Here is a 16,768-nt window from a genome sequence, read left to right on the forward strand (position 1 = left end):
ATTTACAAACTATTTAAATATCATCAAAATTTTTCCATTTATTAATATCAAAATCTAAATTAACAAAGTCATTGACAAAATCAATACTACTACTAGTACTTGTAGATTTTTAAATTACAAATTAAGGAAATAATAATACAAATGAGTAGTTGATGGTAAACCTGCGAGAAAGGAAGTAGGTTATTCTGAAAAAGAAATTCTCGTGTAGCCTGAAAAAAAATAGGATAAACATGAGTGAGCGTTTGATTCATAGAGTAAGATATTGATTTTAAATATAATTTCTATAGCTATCTAAGGCTAATGCATCCCTAAGTATGAAATACAACATATATAAACATATTCAACCAAATTCAAATAATATTAGCACAAAAGATAATTTGAAGCACTCACATACTTGTGTGTTACATTAATCATATATATATATATATGAGAGCTGATTCCCTATACAGCTCTATTAATTTCAATATCTGCCAGTAAGATTAACTCGAGTCAAACTTGCTCTCAATAATCAAAATGCAAGAGTCAGCGAGATCAACCTGACTTATCACAGAAATGATCCAGCCCCAAGTCAGACTAGCTTAACCTGATCTGCCCATCCTACCCATATCCAGTACCACACATTACGCACGCTGACATACGCACACAGCTCAAAATTACCCTAAGGCGACACTCACATCAATTTCATCAAATAATAATACAACACAAAGCGTGCATATAATAAATATATACATATAATTATAAGTGAATGCATGAGCATGCCTTATATATATAATAATATTGAAATTATAAATAAAATCAATATTTATTCACAGTACACCAAAGAATATTGTAGTGGCTGAGTGAAGGAAAATGACCTTGATCATCTAAACAATTATATTGTGAATTTATTAGTGCTAACTCAAATCAAGAACTTAAAGAGACAAAGATATCATAATTTATGCCGAAAAGTGGCAGAATTTCTCCTGTACCTAAGACCTATACAACCTATAAAGTAGTTCAAATAATACTTCTGATATCACAAAGCCTCAAGCCCACATATTATCAACATCACATGGCCTTCCAAATCGGATCAAACTCAAGCATTCAGATAATTCAGTTATAATCCTTAAAACTAACATTCTGCAAAAATCATCCACACCAGCTCTAAAAATTTTAAAATTATGGCTCACGTTCCTCAACAATATTATAAGGCTATTATAAAAGGAATCATAATTTTTTGAGTTCTCACGATTATTTTATGAATTTTTATTCTAAACCTGGTATTAAGTAAAAATGAATAACTTGGAGTTTGAGTTTACCAATGCCAAATTTGACACCTGAAATACATTCAAAACATCTGAAAATGCTGAGATCAACTATAATATTAACTATGTTTTAGGATGGGCCGCCAGGCAGCCGGATCTAGCTGAAAACTTAGTTTCTCGGCACCAGTGAACTATTATCGATCCAATCGCACATAAATAAAGCTCAAAATTATCAATAATTATCATCAAATTATTTTAAATTTTCAAGAATTTAAAAAACTCAAAAATCTCACTAAATAATTTGGACCGTTTGATGATCGTCTGTTTCAAACGGTATCCGATCGGAGCAAGGTCAGTCCCATCTCGAAGGTTTCATCGTTCTGAGTCTATCGGTGGTCTCAGATTTTCGATCAGACGATCTGATCACCGAAAAAGTGATCGAAAAGCTTAAAAAATTATCTATTTTCACTCTCCTCGATTTGCATGATTCTAGTGGCTGCCGAGAGTGAGTCTAGTCAAAAAATGAAGTTGGACTCGTACGGAGTCGGTTGGAGCTGGTGGGTTCTCTAGCCACTGGCCGGAACGGCTGAATTTTGATTGGAGAAATCTCTCTCTCTCTGCCACCTGTCACCATGCACTGTCGTCAAGGAGACCGTGGACGTTGCCAGAGGAGGCAGTCTGGTGGGTGCCATCGGCAGTGATTCATGCTCGCCTAAGAAAAGGATAAAGGAGAGTGGGGGAGGAAGTGAGAGAGAAATTTAGAGGGGGGAGGGGGAAGATTTCCGCTGATTTTTTCAAATTTCGCTCTTTTTTTTTTTTCCTGCTAAACGTCCCGTCAAAGAAACTTTTTATATATATATATATAGTTTTTTCTTTTCCTTCCCCTAACGCACTTCCTGGCCAACTTTCTCTTTATTATTATTATTATTATTATTATTATTATTATTATCACAAAATTTAATAAAATAAATAAATAAATTTTAATTAAATTTCCTTAAAATTTAACTAATTAATAATTTAAATACTACTGCTAAATATTTAAATTATTTCATTTAATTAAATATAAATAAAAATTTAAGTATAAATAAATGCATGATAATATAATACTATAATACTTAATATAATATTAAACTTTAAAACTAATTGTTTAAATTTAAAATTGAAACTTTAAAATAATTTTATAAAATTTATTTAAAAAAAATTAAAAATATATAAATAAAAGTATTACAAAAATTATAATTTAGTTAGATAATATTAAAATACCATATAAAAATATAAAATTTATATTTAAAAAAATTTAAGCTATTACATTAAATTATTTTTTAATACTATCTAATTAATATATTTAAAAAAATAAATTTTCTTGACAACAATGGTAAATAGATTTTTTAGTGATAAAAATAATAACTTGAAAATAAATATTTAATTATTTTGAAATTTTTATAATTAAAACATATAAATTTAATTTTAAATTAACATATTAATTTTGTTTTCTTAATAATAATACTAAATAAAATGTAATAATACACTTAAAATTAAATAAATTTTAGATTTTTTTTTCTTGATTTAAATGACTTATTTTTAAAACGTTTACTTAATAACTTAATGAATAGATTAGAGTAAATAAGCGACCTTTTTATACAGTCAAGGAAATGAGAATCATAGAAGCAAAATTTTAGTAATTTCTAACAACTTAAAATTTGGAAAACCTTAGAGAAAATTTTTTTAACACAATAAACGAGTCTTGTTTGGAAGTGTACCTTTATATATATATATATATATATATTTTAGGGATAGAAGACATATATAGATTAGTGATATAAATACACCATATCAATTTTAAAGAAAACTTTATTTTCATAAAACCCATATTCATTTACAATCTGCAAATTACATTTTTAAATTAATCTAAATTGACTTATTTTTAATTTTTTTTAATATAAATAATGATTAAATTTTGTTAATTAACAGCAGGAACAATAATTGTTTCGTTGACCGAAGAAAAAAAATTAAAATTCATTTGATGAGGGACATTTTCATTTTTGTAGTGAAACAATGTCTTGTGGTTGTCTCAAAAAGTGTTAGTCTCCCAAGTACATTTTAGTTTTTATACAATCATTCCTTCATCTTCCACAGTATAAATTGTCTTCTGGTTTCTTTAGTGCTGCTTCATAATATTCATCTCATAATCAATCATTGTTTCTTTTTTTTTTCTTTTTTTTAGTTGTGGTGAGTCATATTTTACTATTTTAATTTATAAAATTTATTTTTTTTACAAATAAAATTATGACAATTTTTAATTTTTAAAAATTACAAATTTCATCATTATAGTCTCACATAGTTACAAAGGACTTGCAAACAAAGAAAATTTCAAAGATCCACCAAGAAGGTCCTTAAAGGCTTTTCGACCCTCAAGTTAGAGAGGGAGTAATAGTATAATAAAGATACAATAGAGAGGAAAGAGAAAATATATGAAAAGAGAGAAGATATTAAAGAAAGAGAAGAGAGAGAAAGTCTGATAAAAAAAAATCATTTTCCATCCTTACTCACCGATAGAGCAAATTTTTTGAGATATTCTATGGACTATTCTTTACAAGCATATTTCTAAATGAAAAGGGTGTATATCATACAACTCAACTCAACTTAACGAAGTTTTTATCCAAAAAATTTGGAGTAAGCTGTATAGATTCTCTTTCTCCACTCTAAACGATTTTGGGTTAAATCCTTGAAAATGTGTAATGGTTCTAGGTCATATTGTACTACTCTCTTTTAAGTGAGTTTAAGTCTACCACTTCTTTTCTTTTTATCCTCTACCCTAATGTGCTTTACTTGTCCAACTGGAGTCTCCGTATGTCTCGTTTCACATGACCAAACCACATCAATCTCCCTTCTCTCAACTTATCCTCAATTGGTACCACTCCTACCTTTTCTCTAATACTATCATTACAGACTTTATCTAGTCTAGTATAGCCACTCATCCACCTTAACATTCTCATCTCCGCAACTCTTATCTTAGACACATACGACTCTTTCAGTGCCTAACACTCACTACCATATAACGTGGTCGGTTATATGGCTATACGGCAAAATTTTTCTTTCAACTTATTTGAAATCTTGCGATCACAAAAAATTCTTGTGGCACGTCTCCACTTTAACCATCTAGCTTTAATCCTATGACTAACATCCTCCTCACATCCCCTTCTACTTGAAGAACTGAGCCAAGATATTTAAAGTGATTACTTTGGGACAGTATCACTCCATCCAAACTAACTCCTTTCCTATCACCAGTTCGGCCTTCACTGAACTTGCAATGCATATATTATGTCTTCATTCTACTTAACTTAAAACCCTTTGACTCTAGAGTACTTCTCCAAATTTTTTACAAATTTTTGTAATTAACTTCATGAAAAATATGCTTTGCTTGGTAGCATAAATAGCCTATAAATAAACTCTTCAATTGTTAAATTACAAGAAAATTCTTATAAAAAACACAATCTTAAACATCGAAAATCTAAAATATTTAAAGAAAGAAAAATTTAACACCAACAGTTAAAATATTAAAAAAAAAAAATTTAAGTTCAATATGTTGTAGTCATAAGAACTTTAGAACAACTAAACATCTTAATTTCAACATTTAAAATAAGGCTTTCCTGATGGAGCCTTAATGCCTAAATAAAAAGAACTCATGTTATTAATTCATTAAAATAAAAGAATAATCAATCATCTTTCCCCTAACATATAAAAAGATCTCAATCTAGTGAAGACCTTACTTCTCAGCCAAATCACATAATTTCAAACACAAGGTATCGCTAATGACATCAATGCTAAAGAAATTGTCAACCTACAATCACGTTTATGATCCTCTTCCTACTATTATTGAATGGAGAAAACCTAGCATCAAAACTAGACAAATTGCAAAGGCCATTTAACACAAACATGCATAATATACTCATTTAATATCATATATAGAAGGCATTGTGTAAAGATGTATTGCTGAAACCAGGGAGGCTCATAACTTCCAAAAAGATCTCGCAGAACACCATCAACGGCTCGCAAAGTAGTTGCAGGCCATGGACATCCTTCTGCAGCAGGATCATGGAGTCAACACTTTAAAAGGCATGTGGACATCAGACTCTGCATCTCAAAACTAATTGACACGGCCAGGCTCCTGAATTTGGATTGATGTTTTTGCTAAGCTTGCTTCCAGTTCATTTAACTCATCCATGTCCAATTCATCATCATCATCATCTTCAATATTGGCGACGGATGTTGCTGAGGTACTCGGCCCATCAGCTGAAGAATTGACATTGGCCTGAATAGGAGCAAAACCAAATGTAAGCCAGTTAAAAAGAAATTTCATTTTGCAATATCTTTGAATAGGTAAAGATCCATTTCAGTTTTATGGATTACAGTAACAAAAAATTGCAAATTGAAATGCATCATAAGCGTCAACACTCCACAAATTAAGCCTATACAAATGCTTGAAAATATTCACCAGTTTATTTTGTTGACCCTTGATACAAAGTACAAGTACCAAGTTAATTAAGCTATAAACAAATAAGCAGAAAGCCTTTGTTTTTCCATTAACCAACTCTAATGTTTTTGTTCCATTAACCTTGTCTAAATGACATGCAAAGGCAAACATCTTTTCTTGCTGTCGATGTTGTTGTTGTCATTATTTATTTGAGCTTGTTGTTTCAAAATCACATAAGTGGATAGTTTACCTTCTCTTCAGGAACATCAGGTTGTTCCTCTCTTCGATATTCGTCATATGCCTCAGCATCATCCACAAAAATACTAGAATCTGATAGAAACAGCTCACGGCCACTGGAACGCAATCAAAAGTACATGTTTAGCATATAACACTAATGTAATAGGACATAAATGATCAACTCTCCCTCCCTCCTGTGTGGTGGAAGCTTTCTTCTTTTTTTTTTTTTTTGTTTTTTTTTGGGGGTGTGAGAGGAAGAAACATATACCTCATTCGATCATTCTTAGCCCTCTCTGCCCTCTGTGCAGCCAAACCAACATCTCTCTCTTCTATTTTTTTCTTCTTCCATTGCATGAACAACTCAGGAGTCATAGGGGTTGAAGTTGTCACTTTGGCACGCTAAAATCAAGAACATTTATTTGGCGAAAAACTATTGGATGGTAAAAGTAATGAACATAACAAAAAATGATATATGATCTGTTGTGCAATAAGAGAAATGACCCGTTGCTAAATGCAAGGTATTGATATCGTAAGCAAAAATGTTATCACCTGATTTTCAATCTCCTCCTCAATTGGAATCTTTTCAGTCTCTTCCTCTAACAAAGCCTTCATCTGTGATTTTAATATATATCCTGGAGGAAGAGCATGCCGATAATGACAATCTTTACCACCGTTTGGGCAGACCCAAAACCAGCCATATTGTTTCTTCTCCACAGCTTCCAGAAAATATTTGCAAACCTGCATATATATATATATATATTCAAACACATCAAAATTTGCACAAATAAAATCACAGATTAAATGTTCATTTAGACGACAAAAGTTCTATCTCATCATATCAGCTCATATTATGGCAACATACAATGCTTCTTCTCAAGGGTAATTTGCTTGATCAGGTTTGCTTTCGACTTTTGAGTGTCAGCAAGTATCCATATGCCTGAATGTGTAGATGCCATGAGCTCAATTGTGCATGGACACCGATTTAAAGAGATTGGACTTCAAAAATCTCATCTTTTCTGAGTAAATACCATACAAACATCTTTGTCATCTTACTTCCTTGGCATTGTTTCCTTTACAGTATAAAGTTATTTTTTGAAAAATGAAAAGAATCTTTTTTCTAATATCCACTACCATTTCTCTCAATCTTGTAATCTTTTAAGTAATATCTTCACACCTATTCTCAATACACTCTCTTGATCTTTTTTCCCCCTAACTAGATTGACAAGAACTCTCAAAGCACTCTCTTTATATGTCTAGTAGACTTTAAATTGAATGGATATATCATCTTTCCAAGTTTCCAAATACGCAAATGTGTGTGCAGGTCTATATTTTCAATTTACATTTCCCATGCTATCTTACATTTCCACCCTCATTCTGGTATCAGTCTTTCACGAACATTTGTCTAAACTTAATCATCCATTAGATGTGGAGTAAGGAATAAAAATCAAATACAGTCAAGATTTGCCATAGAAAGTACAATTAGATAATACTGAATAAAAATTGATATGATTGTTGAAACATTAAATGCACTATTAATTCTTAAATTCTAATGGGGAGTATTACAGAAGTCTTTTTCTGCAAAGACCATGCCTCAGAGCCATAAAACAAAGAGATCACATCTTCCGAAGTAGCAAGGACATATCATATTGAAATCATATTTCTAGGACTAGAAGTAAATAACACAATTAACAAGGAAAAAGAAAAGCACAAGTTCATGTTATAAGTGTGAAGCTCATAAATGGGCTGTATATTGCATGGAAATAATGGGAAACAAAGCTGAATTCCTTTTAGTTCTCCATGAAACAAATTCAAGTTTTTAAGAAGAGAACTTACAATATCAGTAGGTTTGTTATGATTATACTCCGTTTTCTTTGACTCCACAACCTTTTCCAAAGTCTCTTGATCCCAATCCTCCATTGTTTCTTAAAAAGAAAACCCAAATACAAAATGAGAAGAAGAAAAATAACTAGATGAAAGCTCATAAGTCAATAACAGGAAAAAAAAAAAAAAAAAAATTCTCATGCAATAACCTTGGTCACGCTTATCACTATAAAGATCAATCTTTTCTCCTTTCCTCTGAACATTCAAATCGTGTGAAAATTTGCATTTGAAACCTTTAGCACACTGTCCCACTTTATAGAATTCGCACAATATAGACTTGGGATCAACACCTGATAACATGGGCTATTAGTATAGGGCAAATTCAACCAAAATATGCATACAACAAAAAGCTCACAACTACTTCATAATCATCCATTCTTTTTGAGAAAGAGAGAGTTTTACCAATGGGAACTTTTGGCTGGCTAACAGCAACCTTGAACAAATCGTTCAGCTCCTTCTCTTTGGCCTTATCTTCCTCCTCCTTTTTCTGTGAAATTAGAAAAAAAAAAAAGAAAAGAAACAACCAAACGAAATTCAACAGTTCAACAATCTTCTAATATCTTTCCATTAAAAAAAAAAAGATAAATCTGCCATTTTTTCCTGTGGAAGCAGAAGAAAATTAGCGATAAATTGAATAGAACAGCCTAAATTCGATGAAGAATTAATTAAAAAAAAAGAAAAATATATTAGAAAATGAAAAATAAGTAAACATGCAGAAATCGTACCTTTGCTGCGACCTTAGTAGGGTCAGGGTTGGGCTGTACGGATTGCTTGAGATTCTGTACATATTTCTGCACATTCTTGCTCTTGTTTTTGTTCTTAAGCCCGAAGGTCTTGTCTTCGACGATCTTCTGCTTCTTCGCTAAATCGGCTTTTGATTGTTGCTTTGGTGGCATCTCTTATTTGCATCCAACTAACACCACCACCACCGCACACAAGCTACTCCGATGGTGGCTAGGGCTTTCTATTGCGGCGTTTCTTGATTGGTCCGGTGAGGAGACGAGTGGTGACGCCGGGGGATTTTCATTTTCTATTAGGCGTCTATACCCCAATTTGGGTCAGCCTTCTCAAGGCCCAAGGCCCAAACACAACTTCCTGCTTCTTCAACCGAGAATGCCAACCTTTCAAATTCAATCCACTCTATAGCAAATCGCATAAGCTTAAACCCGCTAAAAATGACGGTTGGGGCATTGGAGTAGCAACGATGAGAGAGCTTGTGATCCTAGGCTCCTCCTCCATAGTCACTCCTCCTAATCCATCTTCCTCCTCTACTCCTCACCACCATTCCTCCAAATCCAAAACCAAACCCTCATTCCGGAGTAATCTTCTTCCTTCTTCATCCAAGCCAATCCCCACACTACATTCCCGCTCTCCGCTCCTCTCCACCACCCGATTGGACCTTGCACGTCGTAAGTCCCTCCTCAACTACTACCTCGACCTTGCTTCCAAGCTTGTTGAGGACGGCCGCCTCAATGACTTCGCTATAATTGCTGAGTCAGTGATTGCTTCAGGTGTTGAGGTTTCGCATTTCGTTGATGGACTCAATGTGATGGCTTTGGCTAAGGGGATTTCCAAGAATCTTAGCGAGGGAAATGTAGAAAGTGTTGTTGAGGTTTTGAGGAGAGTTGAGAAGCTGGGAATTCCCCCGTTGAAGCTGTTTGATGGGGTAGCTATGGAATTGCTTAGAGCAGAGTTTGTGCGGATTGTGAATTGTCTTGACCTGGAGCAATTTGTTGTTTTAATGGAGGCTCTTGCAGGTAAATTTTTCAGTTTCTGATTAGTTTTTTGCCATTTGTTTCTCTAATTGATCTTAACAATTATTTATCGGGGTGATTAACATATGCATGATAGTTTGTTTTGCTGTACTCATAGTCTAGAAGTCGCATGCCTTTCGGTTTTATTTGTTTTTTTAGGGGATCCTCTTTCTGATAGCTAAATTGGCTTGAATGTGAGTTGAAATGAGTTTTCAGTGATGAAAACGACTGTAGAAAATACTGAAGAAATGGGATGTCAGTGCATGATCACTAAGACATCTTGGGAGGCATACTTCTTGTCCAGCCAATAGAGCTCAATTCAAGTGAAAACTATGATACATATCTATGCATGCATTTGTCAGCGATTTTATGTGAGTGTTCATGCTTGGAAGATTCAATATATACTTGCTATTGTATAATTGAGATTCTTTGCGTTGGATAAGGAATATTTCATTTTGCAGGCTTTTCCTTCTGCATCAAAGAACTAATGGAGCCACCTCAATTTATTGAAATCTGTATTCATAAACGTAACCCAGAGATGGCGGTTAGGTAAGGTCATTTTTTGTGAAAGAGTGTGTTCCTAAGACATATGACAAATTATTTTGAGATTTATTTCGCATCAGGAGAAAATGTATCTCGCAGTGAATGTGGTTTCAATTTTTTTTTTCCTTTTTTGCTATGTTAAATTGTCAAAGGCATGCCTCAAGCTCCAGGTGCCACAGGCTCAAAGCCTAGCGAGTGGCACCTCTAGCACCCAAAGGCAGGCGCTGTCACTCAGGCAATGCCTTTTGGCTAAGGCACATGCAACAGATGGTGCAAGGTGCACCTTTGATACATTTATGCTTTTTTTAAAAAAAAAAAAATATAATGACGATCAAATCTCCATCACCCATATGCTATATAAGTTGGCTTGCCATAGGCTCATACACCCAAAATACACAAACACAAACAATTAAGAAAATATAGGAATGGCAGACTTGAAAGCTTGGGGTTTTTATTTTCTTCTCTGAACAGAATAAGCAAGATTGAGCTTACCAAATCAATTTCTTCTTGGATGTTGAGGATGAAGTTGTGTTTGAAGATGATAATTTAATTTGTGGTGCAGTTCCTAAAGCTACTGGAGTTGAAGAGAATTTCTATTGTGCTAGAGCAACAAAAGACAAAAGTGTTCAGCCTACATCCACTCCAAGTGTTAGGCCTAAGGAAATGGCAAAAGCATCATCTTCTAATTTGATAACCAATACTCTTCTAGTACTTAGAGATAAGGAACGGATTGAGCAGTAGTCTTGATAAGGAAGAAGAGATGAATATAATGAGGATGAAAAATAAAAGAACTTTGGAAGTTTTGAAGATGATGATGAGATCATGTTACTTTTGATAAGGATTGAGTAGTAGTTAGTTGTTTTAGGTTTTGTTGCAATTTAGTAATAAGTAATTTAGTAGAATGTTGGATTTAGGTTTGCACTCTTAAACATCTCTTGTTTGTTTGGATATCAGCACTTTACCTTAGTGATTGAACTTTAAGTTTTCGATGTGCCTCATGTCACCCAGACATGTGCTTGTGCCTAGGCCCTAGGACCTCTTTGTGCCTTAATGCATCTTACACCTTTAATAACTTCGTAGTTTGATTATTTTGCGTGGCAGGTATGCATGTCTATTTCCACATGAAGGTATATTATTCTGTAGCATTATAAAAAAATTTGGAAAAAAGGGGGACTTGGAAGCTGCTTTGGCTGCATATGAAGCATCGAAGCAGCACTCAGATGTTCCCAATATGTATGTATATCGTGCTGTAATTGATGTTTGTGGTCTTTGTGGTGACTACATGAAATCCAGGTATATTTATGAGGTACTTTCTTTGGGTCTTTGACTATCTTCATCTTCTAAAATTTCTTATATGAATTGTTTATTGAAACTTCATTTGGTTTAAATGTCATAGCTCTTTGCTTTGGATTGTAGTTTGTATTTTGCCAATGAACAGTTTAAATTTGTATTTGAATGCTATCTAACCACGTTAACATGTATATCCATTTCTTTCATTCAATGAACTTCAGACTCCGGCAGTCTTAGAGGATTTCACCAACTTTCAGTGATAGGCACCAATAATAAAAGACGTAAACACAGAGATAATGAAGGATGGCCCACTTTATAGGATGAATACATACAATTTGAAGCTTGTATACTCTCTGCCAATTTTATCTATTACAAAATCTAGGAATTGATGTCTGAATAGATTTACTGCTATCAGTCAGCAAGTTTACTTACATTCTTTGTAGGTTTATTAGACCTTCAAAAAAATAATAAACGATCATTTTGGATGTGATAGGATTCATGGGAACTAGATTTCAATATATAATTTACAGTTACATTAATTAAAATTTTTGTGCCCTTGAAATCTCATGATCTCTAATATTTCTCTCACAAAACATGAATGTTAGAATTTGCATTTACGAATTGTTTTGTGAAACTTAAGAAAGCTGCTGAGTACTTTTTTTCACATGTGAATGATGCTGCAGGACATACTCAATCAGAAGGTCATCCCAAATACTTATGTTTTTAACAGTCTCATGAATGTGAATGCCCATGATTTGGGTTACACATTGCATGTGTACAAGAACATGCAAGTAACTCTCTCTTTCTCTCTCTCTCTCTCTCTCTCTCTCTCTCTCTCTCTCTCTCCTGCACACATGCTCGCTTCATGCACACAAGCTTGGGCTCACACACACAATACACAAAATTATTTCCCATGTCTTCATCCTTTAAAGTTGAGCTCTATTGTCCAGAGTATACATTTATAAATATTTTAGTCTATGCATGTACATTCTTGTTATCATTAAGCTTTTGACTTATTCTTTTGCCATTTATTTGATTAGAGATACAAAATTATCAAACTTTGGAATGATGTTCTGCATTTTTTTTTTTTTAAAACCATTTCTCACTTCTTTGTATCATGATACTACTGTTAAAACATTAAGCAAGAAATTGTAAATTTTTCTTCAGTGTAATGCAAAGTTAATTGATATTATCTTTTTTCCCTGTAATGCTGAAGACTGATTCAAATGCAGATATTTTGTGCATTAATATCATCTATACAGTACGGTAATCCTCTTTGTCCTATGCATTCAGAATCTTGGTGTAACAGCAGATATAGCATCTTATAATATCCTTTTGAAGGCATGCTCATTCGCTGGAAGAGTGGACTTGGCCCAAGACGTTTATAAAGAAGTAAAGCAGTTGGAATCAGCAGGACAGTTGAAGTTGGATGACTTCACATACTGCACAATCATAAAGGTACATCTCACTGTGGTATATGATTGTGAATCTCAGCTTCTCCTCCATGGATAATCTCATCGTAATATCATCACTCAGTAGCTTCTATATGATGCATTGATTCCAGATCTTTGCAGATGCAAAATTGTGGCAAATGGCACTAAAAATTAAAGAAGATATGCTATCATCTGGTGTTAATCCTAACAAGTTTACATGGTCATCATTGATCAGTGCCTGTGCCAATGTGGGTCTCGTAGAGCAGGCAATTAAATTATTTGAAGAGATGCATTTAGCTGGGTGTGAACCAAATTCACAGTGTTGCAACATCCTTTTACATGCTTGTGTAGAGGCTTTCCAGTATGATAGAGCTTTTCGGCTTTTCCAGACTTGGAAGGGAAGTGAAGTCCAGGATATTTTCAATGCAGATAACAATGCGAGTGCAATTACTATTTCAAGTGTAGAGCACGCTCAGTCACATGATATTATTACTGTGCCAAATATAGCATCTAATTCACATCATTTAGGCTTTATTAAGAACTTTCCCTTTATGCCATCATCTACAACATATAATATATTAATGAAAGCATGTGGTAGTGATTACCATCGTGCAAAGGCCTTAATGGATGAGATGAAGACTGTAGGCCTTTCCCCCAATCATATAAGCTGGTCAATCTTGATTGATATATGTGGAAGTTCCGGCAACGTGGAGGGTGCCTTAAAGGTAAGCTTTATCATACAAATACAGTTGATCTTTGTTTTTATCTTTGTGCCTAATTTTCATTATCTCCGTATTGTGAGTATCATCTTAATATCACTATTACCGCTCTTTGAAAAGGATCCAAATCCAATAAACATAACCCACTTATCAAAAGGAGAGTAAAAGCCAGAAAAGGGAATTTAGTTAAGTAGCAATTGCATTTGTTGTAACTCATATAGGTAACTGTGGGTGTCATGTTCTGCAGTAAGCTAGAATAATATTAGGTGCTGTCATTTGCCACTTACCTTTTGCCCTATCCCAATAGACACTCATCACTTGAATAAATTTCTGTAGTGATTACACTGATAAAGGATCTATACTTAAAGTTGTACTTTTTGGAACTAAAAGGTAAGGGCCTTAAAGAATTTCTTGTATTTGCAAGACCCCTTATATAGGCTGTATGATTCCATTCTTTAGACTGATTAAGCTGTGGCTTAAGTTTTTTTCCCTTTCTTAACATTGTTTCATGAATGACTTCAAGAACCAAATTTTCCATCAAACAACTCTTCCTCTCTTTCCAGCGGCTGTCACTATGTTCTTTTCTTCTTTTATTTTTGCTTCTGTAGTTATTATGGACAAAATATTCATGAGAATATATCCTCTCGGTGCAGATTTTGAAGAACATGCGTGGGGTTGCAGTTGAACCTGATGTTGTTGCATATACAACAGCTATCAAGGTCTAAGTTTTCCTTTTTTTTTTTTACACTGGATTGTACTCTTAATTTCCTTTTTTTTTTCAGGGTTTTCTCCATTTGATTTTCCCCAGATGAGATTCTTCATTCTGTTTTGGTTCATAGGTCTGTGTGGAAAATAAAAATTTGAAGCTGGCATTTTCATTATTTGCAGAAATGAAAAGATACCAAATAAAACCAAATTTAGTAAGTACTAAGAATGTCCTTTTTTTTTTTTCAATCATTATGTGAATTTCATTTTGCATGCTGCCACATTCATATTTAAGCCACTGGTAATTTCATTTAGCTTGAATAAATTGTCAATGGTCTTTTACCTTCTTTCAGGTGACATATGATACATTGCTAAAAGCTCGTACCAGATGTGGTTCTTTGAAAGAAGTGCAACAATGCCTGGCTATATATCAGGATATGAGGAAAGCAGGGTATGCTGGCACATATAATGAAGTTTCTGTAGCAATTGCCATGTAAAATTGCTAAAATATCTGTATCCCTCCTCTCCATCAATCAAGAAACTTGTTATGATTCCTAATAAAATTAATTTGCAATCAGGCCCTTGCTTCTGACCATCAATTCCATTTCTTAGGAATGATGCATTAAGTCATTCATTGGAGAATTTTCTAATACTCTTTTTTTTTTAATAATTACCATATCACCATAATCCTTTAAGCGTATAGCCTGTTCTGTAAGCTTTCCTGGTAATTGAAAGGTGTGAAAAAGTACTTGTCGTGGCTGTCATTTTCCCAAGCAAGGAGTATTCTCATTTATAATAACAAAATAAAATTTGTCCTTGTCTGCTAATTTAACATAAGATTTTTATTTATTTATTTATTTTTTTTTTTTAATTTTTTTATGGTACTCCATTGTCTAGATGTTTGTATTTATGTGGAAGGGTTTCAGAAAACCATACAATTAAATATTTAAAATGTTTTTAAAAGAGTAATATCTTTCTGGATATAACCATGCAATGCTCTAGAACTGCTCATCAAACTTTACTAACAGAATTTGACAAATTCTATGCCTTTTTCCTCATATTGCCTAGCATATATTTTGACTGAATCACTTTACATAAAGGATAGTTAGAGTATATTGCATACTAATTGATATTGAATCAGTTGGGTTCACTTTGCTTGTCGTGATGTGTTGACAATGCAGGTATAAATCCAATGATTACTATCTTAAGCAACTAATTGAAGAGTGGTGTGAAGGAGTAATGCAAGATAATGATCAGAGCCAAGATGAGTTTGAAGCGTACAAAAAATCTGACTTTGGAGGACCCCACAGCCTGCTTCTAGAGAGAGTTGCAGCACACTTGCAGAACGGTATTGCTGAAAATCTATCTGTTGACCTGCAGGGCCTGACAAAGGTAAAGTTAATATCAGTGCGTGATAATGCTGAAATATTGTTATTGAATCATTAGGTAATAGTTCCTAGCACTGATCTTAATCATGGTTCCATTATACAGTTTTTAAGATTTGTGTACCAACCCTGATCTGAAGTTTCTTGTTTCGATTGTAGCTATAGAGAAAAGTGTTGATGTTTTGTTTCCATTGCTAATCTCTTCAACATATCTTGACAGGTTGAAGCTCGGATTGTGGTTCTTGCAGTTCTCCGGATGATCAAAGAGAATTATTCTTTAGGTATAGTATCAACGGTAGACTAATAAAGAACCACCCACTATTTTCCTTCATGGTTTCATGTTTGCACAATTAAATCACATGTTGTACACAAGTTTGAACGATAAAGTTAGATGCACAACTTAAAGCATTTTGATGCTTCACTAATTTCTGATTTCAGGACGTCCAGTGAAAGATGACATGTGGATAACCTTAGGAGTTGATAAAGTAGATATGCTTCCTGCCACACAGAAGTCAGAGGTGAAACGTACAATATTTGAACTTCTGCAGAATGAATTAGGGCTAGAGGTTCTTATTGCAGACCCTAGATTTAGGGCTGACCCAGAGACAGATTTTGAAAGCCTTCTTGATTCAGATCCTAAGTGGCCAAAAAGTTGTGGAACAGATAGGAAGATGGTATCTCTCTCTCGACGTCCTATTGTTCTACGGAGGTTAAAGGTCACAAAGAATTCATTGCATTGTTGGCTGCAAAGACGAACATGTTCTACTGGAAGGTGATTATTATTTATGTACAAATGCCAAATTTTTTGTAAATGATTGTATATGCGTTCTTCTTCCTTTTTTTTTTTCCTCTTGGTATACTTCAGAGCAGCACAAAACAGTGCTATGATAGAAGATCAAATGTACTCAACCAAAAAAGACCACTTTCTCATATGTGATGTGTTTCATTTGTTCATTAGTTGCCACCATATCATTATGATTTTTGCTTTCTGTTGTTCACCCTTAAATGGGTAACTTCATCGACTTCCTAGAAGATATGACTGCTCATTTTCTTCAACAAACCAAGTGCACAAGCATCGTACACAAGAAGATCACTTTAAAATT

At 33.7% G+C, this 16,768-nt stretch overlaps 2 protein-coding genes across 2 annotated transcripts; one reads left to right on the forward strand and one right to left on the reverse strand.

The window, feature by feature from the left end:
* Positions 1-4,909: 4,909 nt before the first annotated feature.
* On the reverse strand, positions 4,910-8,732 carry LOC110633786 (zinc finger CCCH domain-containing protein 11). Its single transcript, XM_021782552.2, has 8 exons — positions 8,562-8,732; positions 8,239-8,323; positions 7,986-8,126; positions 7,789-7,877; positions 6,505-6,693; positions 6,224-6,354; positions 5,969-6,071; positions 4,910-5,556 (listed from the first exon to the last, which is right to left on the reverse strand). Exons 1-8 carry the CDS (start codon positions 8,730-8,732, stop codon positions 5,392-5,394), a joined length of 1,074 nt encoding a protein of 357 aa, XP_021638244.2. The 3' UTR covers positions 4,910-5,391.
* A 306-nt stretch (positions 8,733-9,038) lies between these two features.
* Positions 9,039-16,645, forward strand: LOC110633771 (pentatricopeptide repeat-containing protein At5g02830, chloroplastic). The gene is made up of 12 exons (XM_021782523.2): positions 9,039-9,593; positions 10,052-10,139; positions 11,235-11,439; positions 12,107-12,214; positions 12,717-12,881; positions 12,988-13,581; positions 14,229-14,294; positions 14,415-14,495; positions 14,634-14,731; positions 15,462-15,672; positions 15,886-15,946; positions 16,104-16,645. Exons 1-12 carry the CDS (start codon positions 9,041-9,043, stop codon positions 16,439-16,441), a joined length of 2,568 nt encoding a protein of 855 aa, XP_021638215.2. The 5' UTR covers positions 9,039-9,040; the 3' UTR covers positions 16,442-16,645.
* Positions 16,646-16,768: the final 123 nt, after the last annotated feature.

The sequence above is a fragment of the Hevea brasiliensis genome, chromosome 5 (assembly GCF_030052815.1).
Source record: "Hevea brasiliensis isolate MT/VB/25A 57/8 chromosome 5, ASM3005281v1, whole genome shotgun sequence".
Classification (NCBI taxonomy): domain Eukaryota; kingdom Viridiplantae; phylum Streptophyta; class Magnoliopsida; order Malpighiales; family Euphorbiaceae; genus Hevea; species Hevea brasiliensis.